The following is a 21,992-nucleotide window of genomic DNA, read 5'->3' on the forward strand; positions in this document are numbered from 1 at the left end:
CTGATGAACGGGCAACGCTTATTTTTCTAGGTAGAACTCAAAGAATTCCAGTCTCCAGTGGAATTTCATAAATGTGCCTCTTTAAGAGTGTAGTAATTGAGGGGAAACACTGACAATTCATGGTCTCAGCAAGGCGGAAACATCTTAGAGGTCAGCAGTCACTCCTCATGGTCTGGAAGGGAGAACAGGGCACATAAAAGAGTTCTCATTCTTATTTTAGAGATGAGGAATCTGAGGCTCGGCAAGGGTGAGAGATGGACGGCGGTGGCAGAAGCAAGAGGAAGAGCTGGGACTAAAACCCAGGTCTTTGGAACCTCAGGAGGCAGATTTCAGCTCTGCGGACGCCATTCAAAATAGTCTCAAAGAAGAGCCCTATGCAACAACAATGCAATAACACAGGAGTGCTATGATGGTTCATTTGCTGCTTTAGTACCATGACAACCTATGGAATTTTATATATTAAACTGCAGTCAATGATCCCACTCTGGCCAATGGGAACCCTTCAGACTGGTTCCTATGTCCTTTTGAAATGACTCATCAGCCTTAGGCACAAGATGTTCTAGACTTACCAAGTATGTTTTCCACCATGGCCCTGCAGCCAGGCATTTCTTCAAGGACCTCAGGGTTCTTTTACTGGGGAGTGATATTTAAAGACCACAATCTGGGTGTCAGGAGTGCCTATCTTTACTGAGTTTTCATTATTTTTTAGGCCTTTTCACTGGACAGATCTCAGACACATTTCTTTCTTTTCTTTTTTTTTTTTAAAGGGAAGAATAACATCTTGCTAATGCTTCTCTTTTTTTTTTTAAGATTTATTTATTTGAGAGATGGGGAGAGCACGTGTGCATGAGCACAAGGGCAGTGGGGAGGGACAGAAGAAGGGAAAGAGAATCTTTTAAGCGGACTCCCTGCTGAGCGTGGAACCCAATGCAGGGCTGGATCCCAGGACCCTGAGATCATGACCTGAGCTAAAGCCAAGAGTTTGCTGCTCAACCCACAGCACCACCCAGGGGCCCTGCTAAGATTTCTAATTCAAATTTAAGGGTATGAGGTTTTTACCTATTTTTTAAAAATTTTTATGCTTATTTTATATCTCTTGGGTGGAAAATCTTAATTCCTAACCTATTTGTAGTGAGACTGCTGAATATGACTTAAAATCTGCATTTGGGGGGAGGGGGAGGGTCCTCAGAGAGCATCTTGTTAAGAATGTATAGTAAGAATATTGTCTTTTAAGCTAAGTCAGAATAATTTTTTTCTCCACATCGTTATGTCACTAACAAAGTCCAATTAGGTTCATTTACCTTTATTTTGTTCTTCTTTTTCATTCTGTGCGTGTGTGGTAGAGTAGTGCTTTTTTGGATGTAATCTGTTTTACGACTGTGTGATTACGTCAAAGCTTTATACATGATTCCAAAGCCAAACTTCCTAATGTGTAGAGTGTGCTCAGGTAAGTCTTGCTTCCTCCTGGTGTCTTGCATCCAGATCCCTCCCTTCCCCTACACATTTTTGGTAGTTTTTAATTTACTTTCTCCTGTATTGTTTCTCCTTGAAAATATAAGCAGCTGTGGGGAATGACTGGCTCAATCAATTAAGCGTCTGCTTTCACCTCAGGTCATGATCCCAAGGGGCTGGGATCCAGCCCCACATGGGGCTCCTTGCTCAGCAGGGAGCCTGCTTCTCCCTCTGCCTGCTGCTGCCCCTGCTTGTGCTCTCTCTGACAAATAAATTAAATTAATTAATTAATTAATTTTAAAAAATATATAAATAATTTTTTAAAAGATTTTTTTTATTTATTTGACAGAGAGATCACAAGTAGGCAGAGAGGCAGGCAGAGAGAGAGAGAGAGAGGGAGAAGCAGGCTCCCCGCTGAGTAGAGTGCCCGATGCTGGGTTCGATCTGAGGACTCTGGGATCATGACCTGAGCTGAAGGCAGAGGCTTTAACCCACTAAGCCATCCAGGCGCCCCTATAATTTTTTTTTTTTAAATATAAAAACAACTGTGTATGTATATCCATGAACTTCCTTTTCTTGCACAAGAAATTTCTGTACTTGGGTTTTTGTTTTCTGTACACTGCTCAGAAATACACTGTTCTGTACCTTGGTAGGTACATAGTGGATGGAGATCACTCCATGTCAGCCTAGAGAGCTAATCCTCACTTTTTTTTTTCTTTAAAGATTTTATTTATTTATTTGACAGAGAGAGAGAGAGAGATCACAAGTAGGCAGAGCAGCAGGCAGAGAGAGAGGGGGAAGCAAGCTCCCCGCTGAGCAGAGAGCCCGATGCGGGGCTCGATCCCAGGACCCTGAGATCATGACCTGAGCCGAAGGCAGAGGCTTAACCCACTGAGCCACCCAGGCGCCCCCCTCATGTACTTTCATTTCTCGCTACATATTTAAGTCTCTGTGAGCACGACACTGTGTTACCGCACAGGTGTTCAAACAGGGCAGGTGTATCACATATATCCTGCCACTTGCTATTTTTGCTCAATATTGACGACTCTGAGATGTATTCATGTGCTGCACAGTCTACCCTGTTCGTTGCTGGGCAGCACGCCAGCACAGGACTACATCACGATGCTTCCTCCTCTTAGTAGACGAAGTATTGCTATCAGAAACAACGCTGCGATGAACATTCGTCTACTTGTCTCCTTACACACACGCAGGTGGGCTTCTCCAGGGCTACAATTACCAGTCTGCACTCCCTTCGGAAGCACAGGACAGTCTTCGTAATAACACACTTACTCTGTGCCAAGGACAATGCAAAGTGCTTGGGACCTTCCCAACCACCTCAGGAAAGTGCTCCCAGGAGGCCGACACCTGTGGCCACGCAGCCCAGATGCTGGTGGGGGGGACTGGCTCTAGACCCGTGCTCCTGACCACGGCCCAGCACCCACATCCTTGCCAACACTTGGCTGTTATCAGGATAACTTCATGAGTACCCCCTTACCCCCCCGCCCCCAGTTACTTCCCATTCTCTAAAAAATTTTGTGTAAGATTATTCTTTGATAGTTTGGTAAAACTTGCCTATAAAAAAATCTGGATAAACTTCACAAAATAAGCTAAATAGTTTCTTCTTTTTTCCTATTCTCTGCCATACTTTAAGATCATCTACTCTTGAAGACTTGGTAACACTTGCCTGTAGGCTCCCTGGGCCTGATGCCTTTTGGAAATGATGATTCGATTATCCTCCAGAGCTGGTTTTAGTAATTTCCCTGATTTCACAAACAACCGTGTGTATCTATCTCTTCTCGTTCTTCTAATGTATCTATCAGCATAAAGCTGTTACCATCCCATGATGATTTAAGTAACACATCCGCCTTCTGGGGTCACAGACTCTTTTTGCTCTTAACATGGTTACAAGTATCCTCTTTTTTCCCTCCCTGAGTCTTGCTAGGTTTCTCTATCTTCAAAGAAGCAGGTTTCATTTGTGTTCATCTGCTCAGTCTTCTTCATTATCTCCCACGGAGAGGGGCTGGGGTTTACAAACAAGCTGGCCCTGAGCCCGCGTGGCTCCTGGCGGGGGCGGTTTACAGGCAAAGGAGGGAGGAAGCCTGAGCACACCGGCTCCTCGGCCTTCCCTCCACACCCAGGACCAGCAGCTCTTCTGTCCTTCCGGCACCGTCAGCCTCCCTGGCCAGTTCTCTTTCTTACTTTCCAGCACATGTATCTAAACCTATCCTCTTCTCTCCAAGGACTGTTCCAGCCATGCTGCATAAAGTCTGATACGAAATCCTCTTTTTATTCAGTTCTGATTACTTTGTAGTTTTTATTCCCTTTGCACGTTTAATGCGTGTGCTACTTAGAAGTGAATTTAAAATTTCAGGCCTTCTTAAATGTCTTTTTCTTTCTACTGCTGATTTAAAATCTAATTGTATGATTTAAAAATACAAACATGGTTTGCCCAATAGATCTATTTCCAATAGATTTGGAAATCTCGGGGCGCCTGGGTGGCTCAGTGGGTTAAGCCTCTGTCTTTGGCTCGGGTCATGATCTTGGGGTCCTGGGATCGAGCCCCACATCGGGCTCTCTGCTCAGCGGGGAGCCTGCTTCCCCCTCTCTCTGCCTGCCTCTCTGCCTACTTGTGATCCCTGTCTGCTGAATAAATAAAGAAAAATCTTTAAAAAAAGAAAAAGAAAAGAAAAAGGAAATCTCCCAAGATCTCCTTGTGACCAGGAACAAGGCGACTTTCATAAGCCTTCCGCGTGAACGCAAGTGTCAGCAGGGGGACGCTAGCCGTGAGACCCGGCCTGGTCACCCCCTTCCAGCGTCTGGCTTTCGGTCACGCCTGCCTGCCCCTGTGTCTGGCAGTGCTGTGTTAAAGTACGCCTCTCTGATGGAGCGTTTGTCAATTTCTCCTGGGAATTCGGTCTGGTTTTCGCTACACTGTATTTCTTCCCTTTAGTATTTTTAGGTCACTGCGTTAGGTGCGTCCAAGCCCACGGCTGTTACATCTTCTTGGTGGATGTGACCCTGCAATTGTGACCAATTGTCCCGTTCCCTCACTACAATCTGCATTTCTCCCTCACTGTGCCTTCTCTGGTGTGGGGGCCCGAGCAGCAGGAGGGCTGCTGGCTCTCAGGGGAGTGTCTCCTTCCCTGCGGGCACTGTCCCTTTTCGCAGGCGGCTACATGATGCTGCGCACTTTAGGACACGAGGCTATGTGTACATTTATTTTTATTTCTCCTGTTGGGAACATGGAAAATACCTGTAACCAGAAGATTCCTACCTTTCTTCAACTGATGATTTCTTAGCTGTTCGATCTATAAACCTTGCCTCTCCCTTGTGCTCGTTATTCTTATTCTGGAACTCCCAGGAGACGTACCCTGGGACGGGCTCCCTGGAGCCCCACCACCCCACCACCTTCAGCACCCCACCACCCCCGACGGTCCCCAGTCTGTATCCCAGAGACTCTGCCCATTGTCATGGCTGCCACAGGCCTTTTTTCAGAGCCAGGGGTCTGGTAATTTCTTTACTAGACAAATAAGATCTCCTGCCTGGTCCTGTCCCAGGCCTGTGGGATGTACAGGTCCACACATCTCACCAGCCTGAGGACAGCCCTTCTCCAGCGTCCAGAGCTGGGTCTCCATGAAGCCCCTAGTCAGGGCTCTGGGCGCGGGCTGAGCAGAGACCTGTGTCCCTCATGGCCCCATGGCCTAGGGCCGACCTCTGGCCACTCCTTCAGTCCCAGAACCTCACCCTCTCGTTCTTGTCGGTGCAGAACAGCCGTGTGTGGTGCCTTTTCTGTACCACTATGAAAGTGATCCCTGGCTGGTAGTCTTTTTCTAGCTTAATACACGCCTCACGAATGGCCAGCAACTCATGGTGGAGAACCTGAGGGAAAGAAAAGATGAGTTTAAGGATGGTTCTTTTTTTCTTTAACGGTACCTTTCTACCTCGGAATAAATCCCTTCATAACATGCGCTACTTGACAACTCCTTGCAGGTCAGTCCTCCAGCTGTGCCAGCTTGTGCTCAGCGGTGTGACTGCCTTTCTGCATTTGCTTTTTCATTTCTATAATTGAGTAGAGGAGACCCAGATGTCATAGTTAAATGGTTTAAATTAGATAGTGCATAACATTCCTCAGCACGGTTTCTAGAGTGTTCTGAGTGCTCCATAAACGATACCCGTCAGGCACAGAAGTAAGAAAGCACAAAGGGAGACATACACATGAACAGATCAAGTCAGCAACTTGTTTTCCGTGCCAGAGAGGAGGGAGAACCCAGCGGAACGAACACTGGCTCAGGACTTAAACCGGGGTTCACACCCTAGCCCTGCCACAGGTAGCTGTGCGGCTCTGGGAAAGCCATGGGCCCTCTCTGATGCCCAGCGTTTTTTCACTTTTCAAGTGGGAACATCCTACCTTGCAGGCCTGCTGCGAAGACTAAAGGAAGGTACAAAGCGCCTGGGAGTCAGGGCACAGGAACATTATGACGTTCTCACTCTCTGTGTCTGACATAAACAGGCAAACAACTTCTCAGGCCGTGATGAGGCCACTCCAGGAACCACACACCTTAGATTTTTAACCATGGTCCGAATCAAACATCGTGTTGTTTCCAAAGTGTCTTGGGTTCTGGGTTGAGAACCGCCAGCTGTGGGGATTCCGTAAGGCACAGGCTGTGCTCCCAGAGTGACAAACACAGAAGGCGCAGACCCCTCTCCAGCAGGAATGGCTGTGGTAGGGGGGCGGGGGGCAAGGGGCACAGAAGGGGGAACATTCTCTACCAAGGGAAGCCAAGAACTTTTGTATAAGAGGTGCCTTCGAGGTCAGCACACACTGGACCGTGGATGTTGGAGGGCGAACGTCAGAGGGACCAGCCCTGCCCCTGCAGCAGCTCTCTGGAGCCCTGGCCAGAGGGTTGACTCCCTTCTTCCCACTGACCAAGGGCCTGGGGGTGGGGAGTATGAGCTGTGGCCCCCTTCTGGAGCAGGAAGGTCTACGCATTCTCTAGCCTGCATGTCCAGGGGGGCCTGGGGCCTCAGACACACAGCAGCACAGCTCTCGGGGTGCATGCCTGTCCAGGTGGGTCTCCCACAGGACTGGACACGGGCCCCCAGATCTTCTGCCTTCCCTGCTAACATCTCCCAGAGAGGCGCGTGTGGGGACGGGGTGGGAGGAGGTGTACCTGGCTAGGATCGATGTGGGGGAGACACATTCAGGGCATGGCTCTCCCAAGCGCTGGGCGAGGACAGAGGTCCCCGCAACAGGGAGGGAAAGCAGGCACTTGGACGCAGAGAACAGCAGCAAAATTCCGCACCTGCTCTCTCGCCTTTTCACTCCACGTCTGACGCCCCCGCCCCCCGCCTTCTGGACAGCGGCCCGAGCCCGCGATCCACACGTCACCCAAGACCCCATCCGGACGGTGGCCGGTCCCACGAGCCCTCCTCCCAAATGGGGCTCCTGACCAGCTGCCCTCCTGGCCCCTTGCCAGAGCCGTCACCAGGGCTCTGAGGCCTCCACCCTGCAGCCTGCCTTTCCCGCCACACATGGAGGTGACCCCCAGACACAGTGGGGGTCCCCAGACTCCCCCGACCAAGCGTCCGGAAGGGCACCCAGCCGAGCCAGTCCAGACCCGACTTCCCCGTGGCTCCTCGTCCCCTCCCGCCCTGCCTTGGCCCTGCTGGGCTGGTGGCCTGTTCCCGGCCCGCCGTCCAGGCGTGGCCACACGAATTGCGGGGGAGAACAGATGTCAGCGCGCCGGATAGACAGGTGACTCTTGGGCACTCTGAGACCCTGGAGGCGACTGCGGGCACCCACCTGCTGGAACTGGCCCTCAGAGACGCCGTCCCGGTAGAAGATGATGCGTGTGGGCTTGAAGCGCGTGGACTTGTAGAACTGGATGAGCAGCTCCCGGACCATGGTGGCCAGGTCCTGGATGATCTCCTGCCGGTGCTGCTGGACCCGCACCGTGGCGCAGTAGCGGTTGGGGTGCGCGTCCATGCTGCCCACGACCTGCATGGACAAGCGAGGACACACATGTCACCACCCCGACGTCACAGCACAGTCAAGGGACAGCGGCGTGTGGGAGGCGAACCTGTTGTCTCTGTGTTTCTTTCTGGGACGCGGCCACCGTGCTTACTAAACATGGGACAGAGAATAAGTGTGCTGCGAGCGTCTGATGAAAAGGAGGTGACTCTTCTGAACCCCGACTCCGCCTGTGAGCCGAGCTGGCTGAGCACCATCAGCCCCACAGAAGCCAGCTGAGGAAGCCCTCGTTTCCTCAAAGCACCATGCTCCCCCAGAGAAGATGCCTGCCCATCAGGGCACGTCCCTGCTCCCCGGGAATGGGGGACCACCCCGAGGGCAAGCTGGCGAGAACCCAAGCGGCACAGTTCCTCAGCAAGGAGGGGCCGGGGAGCGTCTCACCAGGTGGAAACCGCACTCCAGGCGGGACGCGGAGGTTCCGTAAGGCTGAGTCCAGGAGGAAGAGTCACACTACCGAACGCCACCTTGCCAGAGGATCACAGCCCCTGAATGACACCAGACGAACCCGGCGTGTGGCGGGGGGGCCCACAACGGACCCTGGGGAAGCCTGCACCTCCCAGGGGCCCAGCCTCCCCGGATGGCCAGATGGTGGCTGGCCCTGTCCACACACGTGGCGGGTGCTGCCCGTCTGTGACTGCTCCAGAAAGAGCCGCCATGATGGAGGGAATGGGACGCGAAACCCCTCACGTGGGAGCCTGACAGCGTGGTGGCCCCCAACGCCCCACACAGCTCAGACCCTAACCCTGAGCCTCGCGCTGTCTACAGCTGTGTTTTCTGCCGCTTCTCTTGAGCAACGGAGCTCGGCTTTTCTGGCCTTCATGTGTCAGCTGAGGAAACGAACAGTGACCCCACGAGGTTATGACTCAGCGGAGTGACGCTGCCCAGAGCCCAGCGTGTAGCAGGTGCTCAGAAAATGTCAGTCTTCTCTGATTAGTCTGGAGGGCTCGACAAGTGGCCCTACGTGGTGTCAGGCACGTGACAGGATGCACAACAGCCCGGAGGTCACTCTGGCAGTCCCCACGGGGGATGCTGGGGACACAGACCTTGAGCCTGATGCCTCCTTCCCTCCACCCGGTTGCCCAGGATGCAGAAGATGGGGGGCCCCATCACAGACAGCTCCGAGGGAGCACTCTGGCCCTGCGCACCCCTTCCCCAGTCCACGCTATTCCACACGCTCTTGAACAAAAGGCCGTTATGCTGCCCCTCCCAGGCCCAGTTGGCTGGGGCACGGAGCAGGGGCCCAGGTCAGCCTCCAAGGGCAGGAGACAGCTGGTGAGCGGGTGTGCAGCACAGGTGTGCAGAGCCTGGGAGGCAAAGCCCTCGGAAGCCAAAAGGAACTCACGGGCAGATGGAGGGCAAGGCCTCCACTGAACTCTGACCGTAACTACTTCACGTTTAGCGTTTTAGAATAAACGAAAACGTTTAAGAAGAGTGCAGTGTAAGGAAGTGGGCCCACGAATCCTGTGCAGAGAGCCCCCAGGCCCCCAGGAGCTGCAGGTGGGGCCCCACAAGACGGGAGTCACGACCTCCTGGCTTCTCAGACACACTCAGCCACGTGCAGAGTCCCCTCCAAATACTAATTTTCCACGAGACTCTGTTTTGCCAGCTGCTCCACAAACCACTGTGGGTGTTGGGGGCGGCTCTGGCCACATGCCCTCCCACAGGCAGCCTGGCCAGGGCGCAGGTCCCATGTGTGGGAGGACGCCGGCCGCCGCGGCCCAGCGGAAGCACGGATACTCACAGCGGCGATGGAAGGCTTCTTCCCGTCCCCAGCGGGTGGGTGAGTGACGTCGGCCCCCAGGAAGATGACGGGCTGCTGGAACACAGGCGGCCTGCGGAGGGAAGCCAGAGTGTCTGAGGCCTGTGCCCCCGAAGAGCGTCACTTGCGTGGCAAAGGCACCGTGGTTGTCTTTTTGACAAAAACCTCATATTTTTTGATGGCCCACACAGAAACCCTGGCCGATAAAGCCACACGAGGTCTGAGCTCTGCTTCCAAAGAAACAACCCGGTGCGGGGGACGAGGGATAGGAGAAACAGAGACAAGACGGGTCAGGCGTGCACGGCTACGGAGGCCGGGGTCAGGGAGGCTCCTGCTTCTGTATGCCAAAACGTTCCACATTCATCAGATGTGCTGAGTCTCTACATTCAGGTTACGAATTCATGAGACGACGACTGTACACCTTACACGCAAGACCCCACGCGCGTAAGAGTCCCGTACTTGCCTCCCACCTGGGACCTGCAGCCACACTCCCCAGCGTCGTCCCTGCGGTCCAGCGGCAGCTTGGGGCTGGGCCATCCTGTGCTGCAGGGGCCGCCCCCACTCTGCAGGATGCTCAGCAGCACCCCTGCTCTCAGCCCACGAGGTGCCAGCCGCCCCCCCGCCCCGGGCTAAGCACAACACGGGCTTCCTCTCCTCGTTGTTCAAATGCTGTGTTCAAGCACCTTCCTGAAGAGGCTGTGCGCACGGGGTCACATGCTAGCTTTGCGTTCCAGAGCTGATGCTCTCTACGGCTTACTTTTTTCTTCTGGAAAATGCAGCCGACACGAACATGGACGTGAGCACACGCGAGCCAAGCACTTTCAGACGGCCTGGCCCGTCGCGCTCGCCAGAGGCTCCTGCCACTCCCGCGTCCTTGCTGCTCCGAGGTGAGAGGCGCCAGGTGCCCGCCCGCCCAGTCCGGAGCGGAACTCACTGGGGAACGGTCCCCGCGGGACTCCCGCTGGCCAGAGCCCCCCCAGAGCCCAGAGGTGGGGGAAGGGCTCCGAGTGTGGATGCCATGTGTCCGTGTCCACAAAACGTGCACTGGCTCCCCGGCAAGCTCCGGCGTACCGCCAACCACACCCGGGGGGGCCCTTCTCCCGGGGGTCCCGAGACATGGAAGCGGGACACTGGCGAGCTCACGGGGGCTCCCCGCACGGGGGAAGATGCCGCCCATGGCCACAAAGACCGACCTGTCTCTGGGCCCCGTAGTGGACCGCGGCCCTTCTCTGTGAGCCTCCAGGGCCCGGCCCCATCCTGGCTCTCTTGGGCACCGGTGCCGCGCCCTCCTCCCAGCTCCCTCCCTGTGCACCCGCAGCTATGACTCTGGCTTCCACGGGGAAGCCACACCTGCCTGCAGACTCCGTTCCCTCCTTCCCCTTACGCCTGCTGCTAAGCTCCTGCCCCTGCACCCGTTCCCCCCCTCCCAGCAGCCTCGGGCCCCTCCCACCAGACGTCCTGCTGCCATGGCAACAAGGCTCCCTGCACAAGGTCCCCCACCCCTGCCTGGCAGAGTCCACACCATGTGACACAGGCTGCAGTGCCCCTGGGGTCCAGGACCTGCTTGGTTCTCCTCCTCTCTCTTCTGGGGCCCCACTGCTGGCTCCCAGTCTCCATGACCTTTTTAACCACGAAGCCTCCAGGGCAGCCTGGCCTCCCTCCTGTCTATGCCCTGCCCTGGGGGGTCTGCCTCCTGGCTTTCAATCCCAGCTCTCTGCTGCAGAGCCCTAATCACACATCCCCGATAGCAAACCTGTTTCTTCTCGCCCACCCGAGAAGCCCCTCCAGCACGACCCCGCAAGCCCCACCCCTCGTGCTGCTTAGGGCCGCAGAGGCTCAGCAGAGCGAGAGCCTTGGACACTCTCCTCTTTTGCTCATAGCCCACACCCAGCCTGTCTGCGGGCCCTGCATCGCCATCTTCCAAACATACCGTCTCGGGGCAGACCCCACCCTCCCCCACGCCAGCATCCCTCCCGAGACTACGCTGGGGCCTCCCGGTCCCATTCCACCCAGAGCTGGAGCAGCCTTTCAGAACAGACACCTCCAGGAGCTGTGTCCAGCCTGGAGGGAGCCCCAGGCCACTGCCAGCAGACCCCCACCCCTGGGTCCTGGGCTAGAACAACCCCCAGCCGTCCTGGCAGGCTCCCACCCGGGGCCCTTGCCCGAACCACGCCGGGGTCCGGAACACCCTTCTCGCAGGCATCCCCACAAGCCTATGCCCTTCTGCCTAGTGCTACCTTCTCCACCAGTCCGTTGCCATAGAAACCCCAGCTCCTCACCCTCCTGAGCTCCGGTCCCTCCCATGATGTCTCTGCTGCTCACCTGTCAAGACCCATGCGTGTGGGTCCCCCGAGTAGAGGCTGGGACTCTGGCTGCCGCGCTTGCTGCTCTGGCCCCAGTCCTGGCTCACGGCCGGCACCCACTGATCAGAGCCCGCTGGCTGGGCGCTCACCACCTGCCCTTGGAGGCTCCTTGTGTCTCCCCGGGGTCTGCATGACTCGACCCCACGTCGCAGAGCCAGTCTTCAAGTTCAAAGTTGTCAGGCCCTGAATTCAGAGTCTTTCCATGCCATCGCACGGCGACCTACTAACTCCCCTCAGCAGCGGGACTCCTTGTTCTGAAGGGGCGGCCCCCCCACCCGCGGCCTTGCTGTGCGCTCACTAGAACGCCCTCGCCTGGGTCCCGGCCCAGAGGTGCTGACCAGAGCCTCGCCCAGCCGTGCCCACAAAGGCAGCCCGGACAGGCTGTCAGGCTTCTGCACACATTGCCGTCTCCCGTGCCTCTGCCCGGAGCTCACAGAAGCAGCCAGACCGCCTGCTGCCTCCATGCCCGGCCCTTCTACCCGGGGGGCTGGCTGGCACACTGAAGAGTGAGCGTGCCAAGTGACCCATGCTTACCCGTGTCTGCCATCAAACCCGAACCCAAATGCCCAGACGCTTCAGCAAGAACCCCCCTGACAGCATCTGTCCCGACAGAGTTCTCTCCCCGCTGCAGAAGAAGCTGGCCTGCACTCAGGGCACCCAGGGCCCCATGCCAGGCCAAGAGGGACCAAGGACCCCACAGCCCCGCCCACCGATCCCATGCCAGCCCCACATCCCTACCCCAGCCTGGGGTCTGCCAACAGTGTGCCCTGCTGCGGAGCCTCTCAGGGTTCCAGGGGTCGGCTCCTGGTACTGACGGCCTCAGGGGCGCCCACTGGCAGCCCACACAGCAATGACGTGTGTTGCTCTGCTGAGGCTCGTGTCCTAGACGTTCCAGGTGAGCTCCGGTTCTGACCCGCTCACTCCTTTCATAGCATGGCTGCCCCATCCCATGTCCCACGTCCCACGTCCCAGGACCCCTGCACCCTTCTCTGGTCTCACCTCACTCAGGGAGCCTGGCCATAGCACTCCAAGACCCCCCTATGCCCCTCATTCCCCAGACTTGGGGGAGCACTGCCCGTGTCTGCTGGGACTGTCCAGGATGGTGCTTGGTGCCGGGGATCTGAAGGGGCCCACACGTGCACCGCACCCCCGTCCCTCCAGGAACTGTGCTGCCCACCGCCGCACACGTGGCCAAAGCCGGCCTTACCTCCCCTGGGGCAGGAGAATGTTGTTCACGCCCCCCAGTTTGACATTGATCTTCAAGCAGAGGTTGGACAAGGTCTGGGGCGTGGTCCTCTGCACGTTCTTCATCTGCACGCACTGCGTGGCCATCCCCAGCACCGTGTCTCCCACGCGCTTGACCTCGGCTGCGGAGCACGAAAGAGGCACATGTTGGCAGCTCTCACTGGCCCCTCTTCCTCTGCTCACCCTGACAGCCCCCCCCACCCTGAAACTGCAGCGGTCGGCATGGAAGCACAGCCGCCGCAGCCCCGTGGGCGGCTACGCTGCTGGGAGGGGGTGGCCGGCAGGCGGGGGGTCAGGCCCCGGAGCTCGAGTCTGGGCTCGGCAGGACGGAGGACCCTTCAGGGACTTGCAGGGCTGTGTGGGCAGAGCCAGGCTGGCCCGGGGGACGCGGCCCTCCTGGCTAGGACTGCTGCCTTCGATCACGGTGCTCAGGGTTATAAGCAGATCCTGAGTCATTAGAATAAAGACACTGGCATCCTTGACCTGATAGCACACGCACACCCGACTTCAAAGAGCTATCTAGCCTCCCCCCGCCCCCGTTTCTGGATTCTTCATGAAGCGACTGTCAGCTGCTCCCGCGCACCCTGTGGAACACGGCACTTCGGGATGGAAACACCGGTGGTGTCCTCCTCGCTCTTTGGAGATGGTGCTCAGAGAGGAGATGTGTGGGTTTTACATATCTGATTTCGTCCCCATCTAGTAGGGGACCCGGCTGGGGACACTACCTGAGCCTCACGGTCCCCAGCCCCACCGCCTGTCCTGGAGTCACCTGTCTGCACCCCCACTGCCCTGGGGCCTCCTGGATAGGGGGGGCTGGATCCCTGAACCTGCCAGGCCTGGGACAGCACCGTGGGGCGCTTGCTAAGTGTTAGCTAAATGACTGCTGTTCTGGCATGAAGTCTGATGAACTTCCAGCGAGCTCTGAGGCGGGCATGGAGACGGTGGCCCCTGCAATCCCTGTGCGGGCACCAAATGGGCATGACAAGCTAACTGTAGGTGCCGGCCTCCAGGGAGGGTGGCCTCGGCGCGGATGTGGGAGCGATGGCCAGGCACGAGCACTCCCCAGTGTGGCACACACACCCAGGGCTCAGGCCGCGCCCAGCCCCCCCAGGGTCATGAAGGCAGGGGCCACAGGGACCACAAGAGCAGGGGGCCTACCGTACACGGGGGTCTTGCCCGGCAGGATGACCACCACCAGCTGCAGGCCGGCATATGTGTTCTTCAGATGCCTGAACATGGGCTCCACGCTATCCGCCCCCTGGGCGTATTTGCAGAAGCACGGCTGGCCCTGGATGGGCATTCCAGCGTCCCTCGAGATCTTTCTGAGCTGCTCTGTGAAGGACCTGAAGGAGAAAGGCCAGTAGACGCGAATGCACGTCAAGTGCCCAAGGCTCCACACCAGCCAGAGGCCCCAAGGAAGGGCCTGGCTTTAACGGCCCAACCCCAAACCCTGTATGTTGACATCCCCGTCCAAGTTTAAGACCTGGACGAAACCGTGACAACACATCAACTCAAGGAGAAGGTATGTGCAGACACAGCAGTTCCTGCGAACCCACTCGCAGGTGTGGGGACAGTGCTGTCCTTTCCGAGCAGGGGCCGCCCATGCAGCAGGCCTGACCAGTGTCCGGTGCTGGTACAGAACCCAGGGCTCTGGAAACACCAGACACCGCCATGGGGAGGACAGCTGTGAACGCACCATCCCCCCGGACGTGCCCCCATTGATCTTGGGTGTACAACGTGGACTTGGGTGACACCGCCATGGGGAGAATGGGACCAACCACAGCGAGAGGAACACCAGCAGCTGCCGTCAGAGGGCCTGGAGAAGCCACGGTGGGGGAGGGGCTCAGACCGATCAACAGTGTCTATTTTAAACTTCGGAATAAAAATAACATCGCCTTCTACAGTGTGGTGTGGACACTCGGCCCCGGGGGAGGGGGCAGGGTTCAGCCTCCTGGACTTCAGTGCACTTAGTGGTGCACTGAAGCCGTGCACCGTGGGGGCCTTCACACCATGCCCTCGAGCACAGAGGAGCCAGAACACAGTGGAGAGAGACGCCCGGGGCCACACCCAACCGATTTGTTTCCTAGTCTGCTCTGTGCTTCCCGCTCGCTCCGCTGGCCCCATGCAGTACAGCCAGCTCTCGGCCCCGGACTCCGCGCTCGGGACTGTCCGAGCCGGCCTCTGCCAGGATGTGCAGCAGCTACGTGCGCGCCGCGGGCGTGGGGTTCCCTCCTGCTTCCACCGAGGCAAGCGGGAAGCTCAAGCTTTCTCTCCGCCGTCAGGTCTGTTTGGCACGAAAGTGGGAGCGGCGAAGCTGCACGTTCCTGGTGCTACTTTCTTTTTTTTTTTTTTTTTAAAGATTTTATTTATTTATTTGACAGAGAGAGATCACAAGTAGACAGAGAGGCAGGCAGAGAGAGAGAGGGAAGCAGGCTCCCCGCTGAGCAGAGAGCCCCATGTGGGACTCGATCCCAGGACCCTGAGATCATGACCTGAGCCAAAGGCAGCGGCTTAATCCACTGAGCCACCCAGGCGCCCTCCTGGTGCTACTTTCAAAGGGTCCAACACCTGGACCAAGTAGGGACAATTTTTTTCCCAAGTTTTTTGTTTTTATGGTTTATTTTCCCAAGTAACAACTTCACTGAATATAATTTTCTCTTTTGCATCTAATTTTCAAGTTTATTCATTTATTGCTTTGTTTCTTACATAATCTGTACTACTGCTTCACGCTCCCTCCACCAGTAAGTCTGGGAAGGAATAGCAGCCTTGAGGTGGCCCCCACATCCTGGGCAAGTGTCCTCTGCCAGGGAAAGGCTGAGGACCGAACCTGGCCATCATCACCAAGCCCGCTGCCCCGCCCCAGCGGCCCCGCCCCCAGCGGCCCCGCCCAGGTCAGGTGCGCCCGCCCCTCCCGCGGCCTTACTTAAGGTGGACTTCCGTGCACTGGCGCTGGGGGGCGAAGCAGGCGATGGCCCACACCTTGATCTCGATGCCCGTGTGAAACTGCTTGTTCCGCATGTCCCACACGCCCTGGACGGGGGTGGCGATCGCTTTATTCTGCAAATGGCAAGAAGTTTAGAGTGAGGAGAAACGGGAAAGACATCCCTCTGACCTTGGATTGTGTTACTTTCCCTATTGTCCGCTGGCCCCCTGGTCCGATGGTGCTCCCGAAGCTGAGAACTGAGCCTCTGTGTGGTCTCCCGTCTCTGACCTGCCCCGCAGAGCACGTGGGCCAGAATGTCTGTAGGACGGATGGACGGACAGACGAAGAGCTGGACGGGAGACGGGGGTGGAAGGATGGATGGCAGGAGGGATGGACGGGGTAGAGAGAGGAGGGATGGAAGGAGGGATGGGTGAACAGAGGGAGCATGAAGGACGGACGGAGGGAAGGGCAGATGGAAGATGGACGGACCAATGAAGGGAGGGGTGGATACAGGCCACAGGGAGCAGAGAGGCCCAGAATCCCACCGAAGTTCATGGGCAGCCCCGAGGAATGGAAGGGCCTCGAGATGCCACAGGAGGGCTTCCTGGTTCAGAACATGCTCTCACTTACTCCACCCGTCATCACACCAGTAGCCAAGGAGGGGAAGGAAGTCAAGATGCCAGGGAGCAGGTGGGCTGGGGAGGACCCCTCTACTCCTCGTGCCATGCCTGCCCGGTTTAAGGAATGGAAGCTACTCCGACTTGTAGAGACAGAGCGAGGGACATACCCACTGGAGCTTGTCCTCTCTGAAACAGAAAGGACCAGGCCTCGGCACTGCCACCAGAGGAACCTCTTTTCTTTCCTGTATTTTTATAACTATATGCCCATTGCACTAGAGAAAGCCCTCTGTAAGAGACGGCCTGCCACCAGTCTGGTACTCCAGACTCCACACGCACACGTGCGAGCACACACGGCTTAAGCAGACATGGGCTCTCACGACACACATGTGTTTCAGCCTCAGCCCTGCTGACGTGTGGACGGTCCTGTGTGCTGTAGGACGTCAGCAGTTGTTGTCACTGGGGACCAGCCTCCAGACATCGCTAAATGTTCCCTGGGGGGCTTTTGACATTTCGCTCCGACAATGGACGAGTAGGGTAGATGAAGAAGAATGTGTGTTCTCACTGAAATGTTTCAGAGATCTGGAAAAATGTGTTCATTTAGAAGCAGGATAAACTTTCAATCCCTACAATTCTAATAGTTTTGCAAGATTAGTTTACAAGAGCTACTTTGTTTTCCAAACTATTCCTGCATTTACTGAGTCAGAAAGTCAGACAGAAGCAGGGGCCGTGAAAAAAACAAAAACAAAAATACTGGATTTGCGATCTTGGTTGACCACCCACGGGCCACAAAAACCTCTATTTCCAGCCGTCTCTCCACTGGCTGGGGCAGGGCCCTCTGAGGGCTTTAAGAAGGGCTCAAAAGGGGCCGTGTCTGCACGGCGTCCGCATCTGCACGCAGCAGACGCGCAAGGGAGCTGAGAAAGCTGGGAAGCCTTCCTCAGAGGCCGTCCTCAAAGGACAGGGACCCCCAACAGAGAACCATCCAGAGCCCAAACAAACAAGCCACGTGTCACAGAGACACGGAACCAACTCCAAGACCTCTGTGGGCTCCAAGAGAAAGTTTCAAGTAAAAAGAAGCACACTTAATGTTACTGTTCGCACTGGAAGGGATGGAAACACACGAATAGTCCCTGGGCAGCTTACAAAGGATACAGCAAACACCAGTCGCTTCCTGGGAGAGCCCGTGAGACCTGGGGAAACTGTCTTCTTCCTGTAATGCCTTGTTCTGCTGTGCTGTTTGGTAGGCAGGCTCCACACTCAATGTGGGAGTCAAAGCCATGACCCTGGGATCAAGACCTGCAGGCTCTTCCCGCTGAGCGGCCAAGCGCCACCCTCCCTTTAATTGTTTTACCCTTTGAACTTCGGAACATTCTAAAGAGCAGAACTTATGTTTTATAATAAGAAAGGGAAAACCCCACAAACAAAACCGGGCCTTGCTACAGGTCCCGAGGACTAGGGCAAGAGGCAGGGTCACAGCTCGCAGGTGAGTGAGGCCAAGGCCCCGGGCCCCGCCGTCTGCCCCGTAGAGCTGTGCTCCGCACCTGAGGCCTGGCCCGACGGAGTGCACGAACCCTTCCCACGAGCTCCGCAGTGCTCGACAGCCAGGACTGCGTTATGATGTGCCGACGAGGCCAGGCATCACATGGGCAAAAACAAAAACTTGAATGACTAACAACTGTTTATCACCAAATACCTCCAACACCAAAGTCAAAAAATAAAACAAATAAAAAAACCCACCAGAAAAAAAGTAGAAGTTTCTGGAAAATAATTCATCAGTGCAGAGTGTCCAAGAACAATGCTTTCCAGATTTTAATGGGATAATAAAAGTCACCTTTTGAAAAGACAAAGGGCAATTCTGACGATCTTCAGGAAGGGCAGAGCGGCTCAGTCCTTACTGGGGCCCACATGCTGGCTTGGGTGAGCACGGCAAGAACTCTGTACCCTGCCCGGTCCACACCTCTGGCAACAGTGCTGCCCCATGGGGGTCCAAAGCTGCTGCTCCACCACCACTGGCAGACACAGCGCGCATACACCCACGCACGTCTCTCAGCCTCGCCCTCGACGTACCCTGCCCCCGTAGAGGATGGAGGGCGGCTGGAGGACCCGCCCGGTCACATCTGTCATCTCGTCCTTGACCATGATTCCAAATTCACGAACATACGGATCTGTATTAAAACTTGCACTTCGCATCTTGAAAAGGAAAAAAGAAGTAAGCTGTCTCTATCCCAAACATCAGGGGCTCCCCTCCCCCACACCCCATAGCACAGTTCCCACGGAGTCCCCGCCCCCAGGCCGGCCGCAGCAGCGCGACTCTCACCAGCTTGCTGATCTCTTCTTGACGATCTGGTGCTGACCGGGCAGTCGCTCTGATCATGGTTGAGGTCTGATTGTCCGTCAGTTTTTTGATACATCTCTGTCCTGCCACTATGTTACAGACCTACGAAGAAGGGACAGACACGGCGCTGGCCCGGTGCTGGGGACAGGCTGGGGTCTGCGGCTGAGCGCGGCGCCCTGGCTCGGCCTGGAACATGCCCATCTCTTAGCCACACAGGGCACCACGCAGACACCGTGGCGACTGACCCGGCAATCCTCCAGGACCAGGGGCTGCTCGGGGGCCCGCGGTCAGCAGCAGGGGTCTCCTGGGGGAGCCTGGCTCCCCGTGCGCTGGGAGCCTCATGACGTGAGAGCAGGAAGCTGCGCGCTGATGGGGAGGAGGCTGGGCTTCTGCACTGGGGCCCAGGAAGACCGACTGGACACTGGGGTAACTGGACGAGTCCAGAGAACTCAAGACACTAACAGAAAGAGTTAAAATTTGGGTCCGTTTTAGCATTTAGTCTTCCTCCGGGCCAGGACTTTTCCAAGTGAAGAAATGGCAGCTTTTCTGAAAACCTTCCAGCCTGTGCAAGGGGCCTGCTGGGCACAACGGGCACGTCCTCTATCGGCCCAGGAACCCCGCGGGAGTCTCCTCACCGTGTCATTCACGGGGAGGCAGGCGCAAGGGGCGTCCCTGGCTGGAGGCCCCCGGCTCTCCTACCAGCCCCAGAGCAGGTGGACAGGAGATGGGACTTGCCTCGAGGGGAAGGTAGGTGTGTTTCTGCTCCTGTCCGACTTGTAAACATGGAAGGTGCGGGTAACGCAGGACCAGCTTGTGCCTGTCCTTGAAGTACTGAGCCACCGTGCACTCCACCGTCTGCCCGCTCTCCTGCTGCAGCGGGAACCTAGGGAAGCCAGGAAGGGGCTCAGGCAGCGGACCCTGTGGGAGGCGGCTCCCCCAGTCTGCTTGCCGAGGGCTGAAGAAGGGGGATGAGGGTTTGGGAGGGGGGCAAATGTCCCGAGCACCTTCCAGGGGTCAAAACCAATCACGCCCTTTAGACGTGTAGTTCTTAAACTTTCATATCATCTCTGGAGTTGGGAAATAAAAAATACTTCCACACCTATAACATGTGATAATCACAGATCACAGAGCTCTATAGTATGCGTGAGGCACTGAGGACAGACGAGCCCCCCCCCCCCCCAATGGCCTGCGCACGTCCCAGCCAACCTCGGACTGGAGCACACGGCACGAGACAGACGTCCCAGCACTGGCCAGGCCGGGGCGGGGGGTGCCCACCGATCCCTGCTCCTGCCCAGCACCGAGGATTAGAAAACAAACCAAACAACCCTCTTTCGCCTGCAGAGCTCAGGAGGGAAAATCCACAGGGAGCCGCCACCCCGTCCCGCCCTGAGCAGAGCAACTGTGTGACTTGGGTTTCCTCAGGTAACGTCCGGCTCCGCTGAGCTGAACGTGCAGTTCCAAAATTCTGAACTAGAATGAAATGAGTCTTTCCAGAAGGGCCCCTCCTCTGGAGTCTGCACACCAGAGCAACCATGAGAGCTGATCTGGGGGGAAGGGAAGGCCGTTTACGTTTGGTGGCTGGCGGGCCGGCGGGTCACGTTGCAGACACGGTACTTCCTCTTCATCTGCCCACAGTGCGTTATCTCCACCTTTAGACCTGGGGACACAGAGCAGCCCGGACTCAGAGTCAAGACCCGCCCCAGCCCGGAGCACCCCCCCCCCCCCAGCGCCAGCTGTCCTGGGAGCCACGCCTACAGACCCAAGGAGGGGAGGGTGCTCTGGGGCAGCTGCTCGGCCACATCGGCCCCAAGGGGAGGACCTCTGCGCGGGGCCCGTTGCACCCCAGGGCCACCTTCTGCCCCAGAAATGCCAAGGCCAGCGGCTGGCCACTGTTCTTAAAGATAAAAGTCACTACGTTGCCTCAGAGAGACTTTGTGCTTTCTCCAGGATTATTTTTAGCAATGGGTACTTCTGACGGCCTTTCGAAAGCCCTCTGAGGACAGGTGTGGAGGGGCGTAGGCAACAGGTGCCAGCCGGCCAGAGGAGCCTGAGCCAGGCCACCACACTCAGGCCGTGTTTCCCTGAGGGGTAAGCTGGCGGGGTGGGGACAGATGCTGCCAGGGGTGTAAAGCCACATGACAACAAGGCACGGAAGCATGCACCCCGTTCCAGGACAGCGTGAGCTACGGGCTCTCTGGTCCTGGAGTCCAGGGACGTGCAGGCCACCAGTCACTGACCCGCGCCTCTCGCCTAAGAGGAAAGCCATTTACTCAGAACATCACTGTTCCCGAGCTGTGACATGGGCTTGGCTCATCTCTGTGGTAATTCACCGGACAGCTGACCACGCTCGCCTCCTCCTCTCCACTAGGAGCTCAGGAAGGGCAGTGAGGGGGGAGAGTCGGGGCCACACGCACAAGGCAGGGACCCACCTTTGATTTCTTTGGTAAACTTGACCCTTTGGGAATCTGTCAGAGGTTTCTGTTGTTCTTCAATACTTTTAAAATCCAAAACTTCACAAACAAACTCGATTACCGGCTGTGCCTTATAAAACGCAGTTGCCGAGACTGTCGGTGGGAACAAAAGAAAAGCAAAGGGTGAGGTGAGGTGTGTCCCCTGCAGTCCGGCCGCCTGGCCTCTGCTCCCTGCCGTCCCCGGGGTCCACCTCCAGGCCTTATGGGTGGGACAGCACCAGCAGGGGCTGCCCCATCCTCCTTTGGCTCGGGACCCAAAGATAAAGCCGCCCTCTGAGAGTCAAAAGCCTTAAGATGAAACTCCGCCAGACCCCAAGAGCCATAACCGGGGACCCTCTGAGGTTTCCCGTTCCTGGCACGATGCAACCCTGAGACTCCCGAGAGGGCAGGGCACCCTGAACCCGGAGACCAGCCGGAAGGCAACAGAGCAGGCTGGCCCCCAGCCAGCTACCCGGTGCTCCTGCCAACCAGGCAGAAAATGAAAAGGTGAGACAGAGGGCGGGCCTGGCGGGGGGAGCCCTACCTGCTGGACACGGGCAGCAGGATCTGGGAACAAGTCAGGGACGCTGGCCCGTCTCGGCACCCAGAGCCTTAGTCTCTGGAGTGCGCCCTGCATGCGGCTCTGAGATTCACGTCTCACAAGCAGGAGAGGAAGGCCAGGTGTGACACGGCATCTGCGGCTCGGACGGAGGCCACGTTTGGAAACGGCCACACAGGCGTTTCCCCGGATCTCGGCCCCTCAGCAATGCTCCAACCCCGTCCCCCGACGACAAAGACAGGGGCTTTGCTTACC

The 21,992-nt window shown here is 56.9% G+C and overlaps 2 protein-coding genes across 2 annotated transcripts in view; both read right to left on the reverse strand.

Annotated features, from left to right (window-relative positions):
* LOC111155004 (phospholipase C like 2) overlaps positions 1 to 21,992 on the reverse strand; it is a 210,105-nt gene that overhangs the window by 18,729 nt on the left and 169,384 nt on the right.
* Positions 152 to 21,287, reverse strand: LOC111154948 (protein argonaute-2-like). Its single transcript, XM_022514915.1, has 12 exons — positions 21,158 to 21,287; positions 20,298 to 20,385; positions 19,464 to 19,611; positions 18,711 to 18,830; positions 18,461 to 18,583; positions 15,774 to 15,907; positions 14,009 to 14,193; positions 12,813 to 12,972; positions 9,225 to 9,315; positions 7,256 to 7,450; positions 5,197 to 5,331; positions 152 to 172 (listed from the first exon to the last, which is right to left on the reverse strand). The coding sequence occupies exons 2-12, from the start codon at positions 20,351 to 20,353 to the stop codon at positions 152 to 154; spliced, it is 1,368 nt and encodes a 455-aa protein (XP_022370623.1). The 5' UTR covers positions 20,354 to 20,385; positions 21,158 to 21,287.

The sequence above is a fragment of the Enhydra lutris genome, unplaced genomic scaffold (assembly GCF_002288905.1).
Source record: "Enhydra lutris kenyoni isolate GAN:26980312 unplaced genomic scaffold, ASM228890v2 scaffoldscaffold39, whole genome shotgun sequence".
In the NCBI taxonomy this organism is placed as follows: domain Eukaryota; kingdom Metazoa; phylum Chordata; class Mammalia; order Carnivora; family Mustelidae; genus Enhydra; species Enhydra lutris.

Coding starts and splice junctions, on each gene's coding strand:
- LOC111154948 (XM_022514915.1), bottom strand. CDS start 20,353: ATGAAGAGGAAGTACCGTGTCTGCAACGTGACCCGCCGGCCCGCCAGC. Junction 18,831..19,463: donor ACACCTACCTTCCCCTCGAG/GCAAGTCCCATC, acceptor CCTTCTTCGTAG/GTCTGTAACATAGTGGCAGG. Junction 14,194..15,773: donor TGCACGGAAGTCCACCTTAA/GTAAGGCCGCGG, acceptor TTTCTCCTTCAG/GTCCTTCACAGAGCAGCTCA.